Raw genomic sequence first — 12,577 nt, 5'->3', positions numbered from 1 at the left:
AATAGATTTACTGGACTACTATTACAAACCACAAATCTGTGTTTGTCTCTGTAATTTCCAATTTCAACTGGTACTGGATCAGTTAAGTCTGTTTTAATTTGCTGATTACTTACTCCGACAACTTGGATGGTATCCCCAGAGAGAGGTAGGTTTTCAATTTCCACTGATCTAACAGTAGAATGGGTAGCACCAGTGTCCACTAGAAAAGTGATGTCTACATCATTAACTTTCCCGTTTACATAAGGACCGGACTGGTCAACCTCAAGAGTGGCTCCAACAACACACTCTTCCTCCTCTCTCGGGCACCGTCAGCAATAATCATCAGAATCACTGTCTTGGCTTTCTGTCAATAAAAACTGTTGTGAAGCATTTTGCATTTGAACCCTTTGCTGCTTTTGCTGTTTTTGTGGTTTTATTACCTGTTCACATCCCTGAAATCCCACGTTTGGATTATATTTTTGAACTCCCCCACAATTCGGAAAAGGTGGTTGTGGCAACTGGTCCTGACGATTATTCACCTGTTGTTGTTGCTGTTGTTGTAATTGTCGCTGAATATTAAATTCATTTAACCCCTGTTGCATCTGTAGCTGTTGCTGCACGTTAACACCATTCTGCATCTGTGGATTCAATAAGGGATTCTTTAAGTTTCTAGGAGGATGAGGACACTCGTCCCTCCAATGTCCAATTTCGCCACAATTAAAACAAGGTAATCTTTGTTTCAGCTCTTCTATCTTTGGGCTAAATTTCTTTTGGAAATTATTACCTTTAAACTTTCCTTGTATCTGGTTCGTATTTCCAGTTTGAACAAAATTAGTGTTCTTATTTCCCATGCTGGCAATCTGTTGCTCAGCCACTTTTACCTGTGCCCACATGGCTTTCTCCTTCAGCTTTTTCTGTTTTACTTCTAATTCATCGCTACAATATTTTGCTTTTCTCAGAATATCATCAATAGATAGTGCTTGCCATCCGACAATACTAGTTCTGATCATTTCTCCAATTTCAGGCTTTAGTCCATAAACAAATCTATAGATAAAATGACTCATGTCTTTCTCATCTAATTTTTCATAACCACTGTATTGTTTAAAGATTAACAGTAGTCTTTCATAAAAAGAATGAACTGATTCTTTTGTTTCCTGCTCTGTCCTTTCTATTTTAACCCAATCAACTTCTTTGGGTGGAATTTTGTTTTTCATCCAAACAATTACTTTCTCATAAAAATCCATTACAAGTGGATTTGGGGCACCTGTTTCTTTGATTCGCTCAGGTTCTGTTTTTGGCCAACTAATAGATATTTTACATTCTGTCCAAAGGTCAGATGGAACAACAATGTCAAAAAATCCATCCAAATCAATCCACAGAACTTTTGACACTTTGATAAATCTATCGACTTGCCTGTACCACTCAACAGGTTTCTCTCTTAATTTAGGAAAGTCATTTGTGAATAACAGAATGTCCTGTCTCGACCATGGGACATGAACATATCCTCCACCTGCAACTTCTCTCATTGGAAATTGTTTTGACATTCTTTCTAATCTTTCATCTTCCTTCCTTTTAGTCCATTTCACTCTCCATTTGTTCAGTTCTCCTAGCTTTTTGATATAAACAATTAAATCTTTAATGTGAACTATTCTTCCCATTGAGTTCAAACTCTCAATGTCGCTTTCTGAGAAATCTAATCTGTAATGTTTTGCAAAATTCTTTTGTTTACTCACATCGATTTCAAGTTCTGCAGCTAGATCCTCTAATTGATCATATTTATTTTTCGTTTTCCATTGAATACTTTTGCAAATGAATAATAGTTCATCATCCCGATAGTAATTTAAACTATCTGGGCCAATTGTTCCAATTATTAATTCTTCAATATTTGCTTTTAATTTGGCCACATCAAGCTTTGGTGTGGTTACCCTGACTTCAGGACTTCCTACATCTGACATAGCACCCATTGGTGTTTTTGGAGATAAATCCTCATTAAAGGTTAAATCAGGCATTCTCGATCTAGAAGTGTTTAATTCTGTCAAGTCTGAATAAAATTTTTCAGCAGGCTTTTGAATTTCTGTATTTAAAGGAATAGTTAATCCAGTTTTGTTTGTGTTTCTTTGATCAAATACAGGCTGAACAGGACCTATTGTTACTGGAACTGTGACAGCTTCCATGCCTTTTGTCATTCTTTTGATTAATTCTTCTTTAGACCTTAAGTATTCATTATAATCATCATCCTCAACATTTCTTGTTTCTCTTGTATAATCTTTTGGAGGTTCCCTTGCTCTTGGAGTCATTGAAAAATGTCTACCCTCATTTCGAGCATTCTCAAATTCTGGTCTTCTAGGAGTTTCAGTGATTTCACAATTATTTGGATAAAGTTTAGGAGCTTCATTAATTGGAGGTGCACTCGGTGAAGTTTCAGTAGAAACCACCGGAGTAGACCATGATCTAGAAGGTCTCAAAGGCTGATTAGACTGTTTATTTTTAGCAGTTGTATATATTTCTTCCATAATTGCATCCTCAGATTCACTTTCCATAGATTTTCCTGTAGGAGAACCCATTACCATTTCATGAATTAAATACAATCCTTCACTCATGTTTCCCTGTCTCCACATTCGTAATCTATCTTCATGAGTTTCTCTTTTCCATGATGGATTTTTAGAAGGTCTTTTAATTCCACTAGCTTCTCTTTGTAACTGATACATCTCATCTTCCCACTCAACTAAAGCTTCAAATTGAGTTGGTCTCGGTTTTGGAACAAGAGCATTCATTTTCTCTCGTAAGTTTCTTAAAACTCTTACATTAAATGAACCATTATCAGGCCAAGCCAAAACACCATCGTTTTTAGTATAACGTTTCCAACTGTCGAACCATAAGACAGTATGATATCCGTATTCACCTTCCATGTACGCTGCAGGTGTTTTATACTTATGAAGTAGTTTACCACCTCGCGTTTCGATTTTCTTGTCAGGTGAAAATAAATTCTTAAATTTCTGAAATAATGTTGTCTTCTTCTCAACATGTTTAAAATGATAACTCATTTTTTAAAAGTAAAATTTATTTCACAAAATCGTTCGTAAAATATTTCCGGGATGTTCCGCAAAACAACCAATCCGTGCGCGAAACACACCAACAAGCCAATGGCAGTTGAGCTACGTCAGTTTCCTGCTCAACCAATAATTTTGGAGATTTTCCTAAGGACCAATCAGCTCACAGGCCGTCAGAGACTCAGGAGCCAATCAGAATACAGCTTGTGACGTAGGTCACCCAATCCCAGCGCGGCTCTGTGACGTACACAGCAGCTGCGGTTTCTCGCTTCTCACTCCTGGCGCTTACCCCTCCTTCACAAAATCTTTTCACAGCGCCATTTTAAGAACACTTTTCAGTGTAAATTAATTCTTAACAATGACTTATAAAGACAACATCTGTTCGTTTCACTAATTAGGATAGTTTACATACATTCAAGTATCCACACTTCGGAATAGACGGCGCTATTCACACTAAGGATAATATTCAATTGTCAGTAGAGTAACCTTACCCCACCCTTCAAGCAAGTATAATTATGAACTCGCTTTGCTCTGAACCCACCGCGAAGTGAAAGTTCTAAGAGTTCCACTTGAACATAAAATACAACTCAAACTCGCACTTTTACACGGAAAATTCCCTAATTCAAACACACACGAAATCCGTACAGGACTCTCACCTGTTTATAGAAATCATGCACCGTTAGTAAAATAACGACGTTATCCGTACAGGGCTCTCACCTGTTTATAGATATGAAACATGTACCCGTACAGGACTCTAACCTGTTTATAGATAATCATGCACCGACGCTAATTTTACCCTTCACTCAAGCTTGGATATAACTATTACTCTCATCACAGTGAGTTTTATGGAAGGCGCTTTGTCCCTATTCTCATGCTGCTTTGATTTCTTAGAAAATCCTCACTATACAAGATTCAGACCTAGCCCTAAAACTGTGCTGCTCGGCGACAACACTATGGTACACGGCGATACCTCTTGTGATACTCGGCGATATCACTACAAACGAACAGATGGCTTGCGTGACTAATTTCTCGCCACACAATCTATACCGGTATAGCTTACAGATAGGCACGAAAAACGAACTTAACGAGTGTTAAAACATTGATCCTATTTTCATACCATGACGCAATCCTTAGCAACCAACATGTTACCTTGGTTACCGCTTAGCAACCATCAATTTCTGCTACCAGATAATTGATCCAGCGGGCTATAGAAAATATATCATAAACTACGCTACCCAACTTCATAACCTATAAACAAAATTCTATACTAAACATGGACCCATTTATGAACCTGATATATTTTGGGCCTACTGAATCAGGTGGTCAGAATAAATCTATATACACATTATTTACAAACTATAAACATATTTATACATTTGCAGAAAGAATATTGTCATTAGAATAAAACCCAACCATTTAAACGACCACCATAGGCGACGTGATCTAGCTAATGGTAACCTATACTTCTAAATAACCAAGACCAGCTTGTTTGTCAAAAGTAAGATTTTATTTTCTAGATTATAGTATATAAGTTGTAAGTTTTATAAATGAAATTTATTTGCAATAAAGCAAGCATGATGGTAAGAAATATGAGAAAAATACAATTTAAGCAATGGAATCAATTTTAAAGAAATTATATAAAGTTTAGCATTTCTAAAACCTATTTCCCTAACTGAGCTAAATAGACAGAAATTAAAGTAAAGTTCTTTGAGGATTCTTACGTGCTCCACGCAAAGTCCAGCAGCACATCACCCTCATCGGAAAGTCAGAAAGCAGCAGCCAGCCCAACCCTAAGGGCATGACTTTTTATACCTTTCTACGCTAACTAAACTAGCAAAGGAAAGTTTTCAGAAATACTCGACGTCCCATTGGTTGAGAGTGACAAGTGACATGTCACCCGATTCTTAAAAAGTTCCACAAAATCATGTCTTACAAAGACCATTGTCTCTTCCACGTGAAGCCAGAGGCTTCCTGCGATTGCAACTTTGTTTTAAGTCATCCTCGCAGCTTCCATAGTCTTACGATGCAACTTCCGCGGATGCCAAGTTAAGGACTGACAAAAAGTTCACTTTCGACCTTGGCCATGTCCGACAGAATGATGTCAGCTCATCAGTTTTTGCTTTGTGAATGCAGCTTCAATAAACGTTTTAATTCAGAATGGGCGTCTCGTGACTTTCTGCAGAATTATAGTTCAACTCTCATTTTGCGGCTCAAATAGCTAGGCCTCAAAAGCAGGCAACTTATGATTTCTAGTATAAAACAAACATAAGAAAAGTATTAATGTAAGAAATAAAGTATATTCTGTATCCACCCCATGGTTTACTAAATAATTAACCCACCCGATTAATCAAAATGTTACCTAGCCATTGCAAACAATTAAAGCAGCGTTTATATTTACCAGTCTCCGTTTTTCAATGAGACCCATATGCACCTAGAATAGTAGAAATGACATCACACAGACAAGGAAAAGCAAAACAAGCACATGCTTATTTTAAGTTTGCAGCAGTTAGTAATGACAAAAACGAAAACAATAATTTATTTTATTATTTTGCACGAACAAAAAGATGCAACATTTATGCACGTTTATGAGCACACATGTTAGTCCCCCCACGTGTAAAGTTTAATCTAGGTTGTATTAGCACGACATATCACAAATCATTAATAATTTTATTCATGTTATGGAAATGTGACTTTGCGAGTTTAAACAAAATTTTGTTTTCTATCTCGCTCCATCACTTGCTTAAGGAAGATTAGCTTCCGTGTTAAACCATTCTCTTAGTCTTTTTTACAGTGTGATCAGTCTGTGCACTTGAGCAATACTGCCCATCATAACAGCAACAACTTCATAAAATTCCACCAGAGGTCACTGCAATAACTGGAAAGGCATGAGAGGTCACCTGCTGCACAAAGACTAATCTGGAGTCTACACTGGTAATATGCTTTTTAAGCTTTACCATTTTGAACATATAAATGTGCACCCCAACTGACTTTTCAGGACAACCCAAGAGTAACATTATAGGAACTCTCTAGGACTATAACAGTGTGGCGTACCTTCTACTCCACTGAAATGACTTAATACGCCTAAAGAAACACACTGTTTACTCCTCACACCCTCTGACAATTTGAACAAATACATCTTTAACATTATTCTCAAGTTTGGATACGTGCATGCCTCAACAGTGAATACAGAGCATTGAAGTGCAGTACCATCACTTTAAGCGTGTCCTGGTAGGTTCAGCATACTGGACCTAGAGGCTAAGCATTCCATTTTATTTAATGAAAAAGTCTTACGTCCTAACCTGTGGTGAAAAATGCGCTACCACTTAGGGTCAAATTGGAGCCATGACACCAGTGCATAATTTAGAGCAGGTCAATACAGCACCAGCACTTTATTGTCAACATCAGCGCTTATGTCCATCACATGGTAGCACTGTTTATCTATTTCGGAGGCGAGCATATCCGAGAGTTTACCATTTCAAAACATATTTCAGTGACCAACCAATACCAGCACGTTCTGGTCATTCCTACAGCTTTGGATGTAAACGGATAGTGCAAATTGCTACAATTGTAAGAGTGTGATAGTTATATTGGTACTGGCATTTGGTAATGTTGGCAAGGGAAATGGGTGGTGCAAGCTTAAGTCGCCTCCTGAAAAATACCTTGCGCCCTGGCACTTATGTTTTGCAAGACACTACCCATTCAGAAGCCTGTCTGATTCTGCTGAATATTGTAGCACGTATGAGGAGCGAGTCAAATGTTCTAATTTCTGCTAAAAATGAACAGCCTCAACAATAACATCTAAGCATTCTACTTATCTCAATCTACACATATCAAAAGAAGTAGTGCTCTACTATACAAAAATCAAACCTGTAATCGTTTTCCCGGAACACTTCCGTTCTCTGTCACTGTGTTCATCTTCCTCTTGTCACTTAAGCTAGTTACCATCTGAGAAGTCTTTGGCATTGTGTCGTTCTGGCACTTCGTAACAGGGTCACTCCCCACATATGTGGCCTGAAATTTAATAAATACATAAGGAGGTGACAGCAAGTGTAGCTTGGTTGCTAAAAGAGCAAGCCCGAAAACGGCACATTTACCCACAAACGCAAAAATACACAGCAGATCCTTCATGTTCAGCTATGTGATGCCATTTAAATAAAGCATGATCGGAGAAAAACATAAAATAGGCGTGCATTGTATCAGCTTAATTAAACATGGTGCTGTCTCTAATCAAAGGTATTAAGGATAGACGCATTTACTTCTGGAAGACTTAATAACTCATCATTTTGTCTATTTTGTACCCTTAACAAAAGTAAAAAACGCATTGGAAATGCAATAGGTGTTGCATTTTCTTGAGTTATAGCTATTAGCGTTGTATATAGCAATGTCTTTTACTCATGTGTTATGGAGTGCAAGTATGTGGTGTGAAGTGGATTTATGTGGGTTGGATTGGAATGGTTAGTTGTGTAATTGTGTGGTGTGGATGTGTGTGGTGGAATTTTGTGGCATGTTGTGCAGTAGAATTATGTGGATAGTATTTATGTGGTATTGAGTCTTCTGGAATTATGTTGAGTGGCATTGTGTGTTATGCAGTGTAATGATGTGGATTGGAATTTTGCGTTGTGGAGTGGTATGTTTTAGAGTTTAATTATGTGCTCAGTTGTTGATTTTTTGTGGCATGATGATTATGGTTTATTGTGTAATTGTGGTGAGTCGAATTATGTGTTTTGTTGTCGAGTTATGTGGTGTGGAATGGAAATGTGTGGAGATGAATTGAGTGGCATGAAACTGTGTAGCGCTGTTGAGTGAAATTATTCTTATTGGAATTATGTGGCAAAGTGTGTGTTGTACTTGGCCCTTTTTGCAGGGTTATCCCCAAACATTTTGCTTCTTCCTCCTGTTTTTCCTGACCTGATTCTGTTGGCTATAGGGCTCTGGGCACATTACCACTGCTAATCAGTGCTAAAGTGCATATGCTCTCTGTGTAAATTGTTATTACAATTGGTTCTCCGTGAATGTCATATTTGATGTACTGGTAAGTCCCTAGTAAAGTGCACTAAGTGTGCCAGGGCATGTAAATCAAATGCTACTAGTGGGTCTGCAGCACTGTTTGTGCCACCCAAATGAGTAGTCCTGAAATGGTATCTCAGACCTTCCACTGCAGTGTCTGTGCGTAGTTTTAAACTGCCATGTCGACCTGGCAAGTGCCCTAACCTTTGCTTTCCTTACATGTAATACACCACTATGGTAGCCCAAGGTACCCACTGGGCAGGGCGCAGTGTATGTGAAAGGTATGGCATGTACAGGTGTGTGTGACATGTCCTGATAGTGAAATACTGCCAATTTCATTTTGCACTTTTGAAAGACTATCTGTAAGCATAGGATAGTGTTGGAGGTACTTTGTAACATATTACAAATATAAATTCCTATTGGGACAAGTTAGAGACATAACGTTAAGGTTCTCTGAACTTGGAATTTAATAACACATCTTTCAGTAAAAATGTTTCTTGAATGGCACTTTTAGAAAGTAGGCATTTTCTTGTTTAGCCATTTTGTGTGCCTCTGCCTGTTTGTGGATTGGCTGTCTGGTTTTGAAGTGACAGGGGCTGAGGATGTGCATTCACTGTAGACAGCCACTGGGGTTTGAGGTGTACCTAGACCCTTCCTGGATGACTCAGAAGTGAGCTGAATGGGGCTTGGTTGCATTTAGAATAGTGGAGGAGATTTCCTTGCACTTGATAGGGCCTGTCTCCCTTACACAATGCTGTCTTGACCCCCGAGGTCATTTTTCACCAGCGAGGACAGAACTGGTTTGAACTGGGCTGAGAGAGCCTTGCATAAAGAGAACAAAGACAAAATGGGGTATATATAATAGACCTTATACCCCAGAACTTTAGATCACTTCAGGACTCAAGAGGAACCTTTGCCAAGAAGTAGAGCTGCAGTGCTGTGAGGAGGAGTACTGCCTCGTTGCTGTGTGGTGTGTGGGGTATGCCTGCAGTTGCTGTTTCTGCCAAGGAAAGAACAAAGACTGGAACTCTGCTGTGAACCTGCTTGAAGAAGAACCTCCAATGGCCCGAGTGGGCTGGCTTCCTATTCTGAAGTCTCAGGGACACAAAGACTTCACCCCCAGCTCCCCTGTTGCTGAGAGTTCTGACCTGCCAGGAGCTGCCTATTCCAGTTTTGGGCTTCTGGAGGTTGTTCTTGTTGTTGGGAGCTGGAAGAAACCGAAGTAATAAACCCTGTCTCCGACTACATCAGCGCCGCCGCCGTGACCTGTTCCGAGGCCAGAGGCAATGCTCATGAAGTGCACAACACACTGCCGGGCCTGCACCACACCTTCGAAGCCCTTCAACTCCTGCAGTTATTGGCATCTCCCGTAGCCAGCACTCACACAGACTCAGTCATCGCCAGCGCCTGCATCCTGTTATTGCGGCACGGACGGTGACTCCAACGGAGCCTCATCACCAGAACCGACACCTCACCACAAACACAACCGTCTTCCTCTGTCCTGGACTCGACACGTCGCCTCCTTCCGGACACGACGCCCCACCTCCCCCCTTGGCAGTCAGGGAGCCAGTCTCGACCTCGGCACCGAGGCCTCACCTCCATGACGCCGTGCATCATCATAAACTTTGTTTCAAAGGTACTGTTCAATTGGGGGTCGGTGTGACTCTGTGCCCGACGCCGGGCTCCTCACAGTCAGCGCTGTACTTTGGATTTATTACATTGCTGTTACGACATCGCAAAAGCCCCAGGTGGAGCTATTGGTTTTCTACAACCTTTCTTTTTGAAATAACTGTTCTAAAGTCAAACCGTATTAACAGTATGTTGGATTTTTGTCATGTTGGTCTTTCTGAGTTTAGATAAAAACATTTTCCTAATTTTATTTGAATAGTTTTATTTAGCGCTGGCTAGACTCTGAGGTATCAGAGTGCTTTACATGAGGATCAGCAAGAAACAAGTTAAAAAGTTACATCAGTTACTAGAGCATGGTAAAACCAAAGGAAAAAGAAAACAGTGTTTCACAGTAAACATGAGTATCTAGAGAAAAGAAAAACAGTGTTTCATAGTAAACAAGAGTATCTAGAGTAAAGTATGACCACGACAAATGAAGAAACAGTGTTACACGGTCAAGAGGAGTAAATAGAAGTGTAACAGTGTCTAAAGGAGTTAAAAGAACAAGGAATGACAAAGACACATGTCCCGTGGGACAAAGAAGGTAGGGGGACAGAAAGAGGGGTAAGGAAGGCAGTACAGGCCATGAGGACCAGCATGGGTGAAAATAATTCAGGAGGGAGGAGACACAGCGGAGAGACGAGGAGTACAATGCCTAATGTCCAGCTGGGTAGGTGACGGCCATGGGGGTGAGCCAGAGCCAATCTCCTCTATAGCTGTCCAGAGCAGCTCCACCGGGTATCGGTCATGTTGTTTGTGCTCCACAGTCAGAATAATTAAAACACGGTTCCTTTAGAAGATTATGAATTACATCAGTTACAGGAGCATAAATGACACAGTCTAGCATAAGTTAACAGGTAAGGGATACAAGAGCATGTCATGAGAGCACAAATAGGGTGGAGGGGAGGGGAATTGAGTCTGTAACTGGGCAAAGGACAAGTCAAGCACACCAGCAATGACAACAGTCAAAACATCATGAGACCAACAAAGTCAATGTTCACACTCCAACCAGACCGGAGAAGGACCAGGAATCCACGGAGTCCGGTGCCGGTCCCAAACACTGCGCTGGGGCACCATGGCGTGGAGTGCTTCGGAAGAGGGGGGGCGAAGAGGATGTCCCGGATGGATCATCGTTGATGAAAAAGGGAAATAGACATCTTGAACAGGTCAACGATCATCGCGCGGGGAAAGGTCAGGCCGGCAAAAACAAAGTCAAAACGTAGGAGATATAGATCGAAACATACACCAAAACACCAATCGGGAAGGAAGTAAATCTCGGTCCCGGGAAATGAGAAGGCAGAAAACAAGGAACTCGCTACTCTCTCCCAGGTTGTCAGGAATCACAGAGGGCGGCAGCACCTTGTGCAGGGCTCTACTGCAGTGTGGGGATTATATGCGGTGCCTTTCGCAGCCCAGTCTCCAGGTATGTGGTGCAATGAGCAGCCTCTTGGGACTTTCACTACACACACTTTCTTGTTATATGATAGGGCCTTGCTGCAGTGTGGTTCTCAGTGACTCCAACAGTGCTGCCAGGACTGCACAAGTGATTCTGAGCTCCCTGATATCAATAGATGTCTCTTTAATGCATGTGAGGAGGCGCTTGATGACTGTTTCAGCCCCAGGGGCCTGGTCTTGTTGGCTCAGAATTTATGCCCTGTGACCTCCTATATGTTCCTGACGGTCACTCAGGCAAACAGGAGGCAGGGCCCCATAAAAGCCCATTCCTGCAGCTCCGGGCTCATCACTTCTCCCCCGTGAGGCCCGATCCTGCTTCTGTCCCTCGGGTCGCGTGTCAGCAATGCTATGACGATAATCACTTCTCCTGCTTGGGCCGGAATATTGAGGGTCTCGTCAGCTTCCACTCTGGGCCTATGCTGAGAGTGCAACGCGCTCTGGAGCACCACCACTCCTGCGGGCAGGCCACTCTCTTCCCTACCCGATCCTCAGGCCTATTGTCTCGGGCGAGGTAAAGGAGATCCCCCCCACCAGTCCAGGAGCGCCCAGCACATACGCCGCTGCAAGTTAGACAGCTGACCCGCCCCTCCGTGCTCCGCTTATCTCACCACTGAACCGGGGACTTAGCTTATCGGCCTCTGCCGTCAGGTCATCTGGTGCCCATGCATGGGCTGTCCCTCTTCGTCAGGGCCTCAAGCAGTTCACCTCCGGCCTCGATAGTCAGCGCATCTCTGCCAGCGCTGCACACCATCAGACAACGGCGCGGGATGGAGGCACAGGCTCAGTCCCACAGGGGCCTCATTACGATGGGCATACTACGCTGTTCAAAGGGGGCATCCCAGGACAGTCTACAGCTCAAGGAATAAGGGTGTGGCTTTAGAGACTGACTCTTTAGCCAAATGCAATATTCACAAGGAGGGGGGAGCGTAGTGGTGCCCCCACAATTTTGGTTTCATTTTAGGTCACCAGTAGCCTTTAGATAAAGATACTTTATTTTTCTAAACTAGTATGGTGTCCATTTGTGGTGTTATCACTGTATTACTGTGTGTTTTGAGTACAAATACTTTACACGCTGCTTTGCGATAAGCCTGTCTGCTAGTGCCAAGCTACCCAGGGGGTGAGCAGGGGTCAACTAAAGTGTGTATGCCCCTTACACTGAGGAGAAGCAGGAGTCACTATTTGGACAAAGGTACCGACCTCTGCCAACTAGAGAACCACATTTCTAACAGTGTGTAGTGTATTTATGTGGATTTTTTTGTATGTGGCATAGAGTTGGTCCATGCGGGGTGTATCTATGTGATATTGGATAGAGTGTAATCATGTTGAGTTGAATCATGTGATGTTGAGCGGTATTATGTGGAATGTATTTGTTTGAAATTAGCATGTTGCTTGTTGCACAAGTCCGTTCTTAATCTAAG

General features: G+C 41.6%; 1 protein-coding gene across 7 annotated transcripts in view; it reads right to left on the bottom strand.

Annotated features, from left to right (window-relative positions):
* RIMS1 (regulating synaptic membrane exocytosis 1) overlaps positions 1 to 12,577 on the bottom strand; it is a 2,308,950-nt gene that overhangs the window by 1,744,485 nt on the left and 551,888 nt on the right. For all 7 annotated transcript variants that reach the window (XM_078648052.1, XM_078648043.1, XM_078648046.1 and 4 more), the window contains exon 3: positions 6,897 to 7,040. In XM_078648052.1, coding sequence (XP_078504178.1) covers positions 6,897 to 7,040 — 144 coding nt within the window. The remainder of the gene's footprint in view (positions 1 to 6,896; positions 7,041 to 12,577) is intronic.

This window comes from Lissotriton helveticus, chromosome 6, assembly GCF_964261635.1.
Source record: "Lissotriton helveticus chromosome 6, aLisHel1.1, whole genome shotgun sequence".
Taxonomy (NCBI): Eukaryota; Metazoa; Chordata; class Amphibia; order Caudata; family Salamandridae; genus Lissotriton; species Lissotriton helveticus.
Note: the sequence above shows the minus strand (reverse complement) of the source record. Positions and strands in the feature narration are given on the sequence as shown.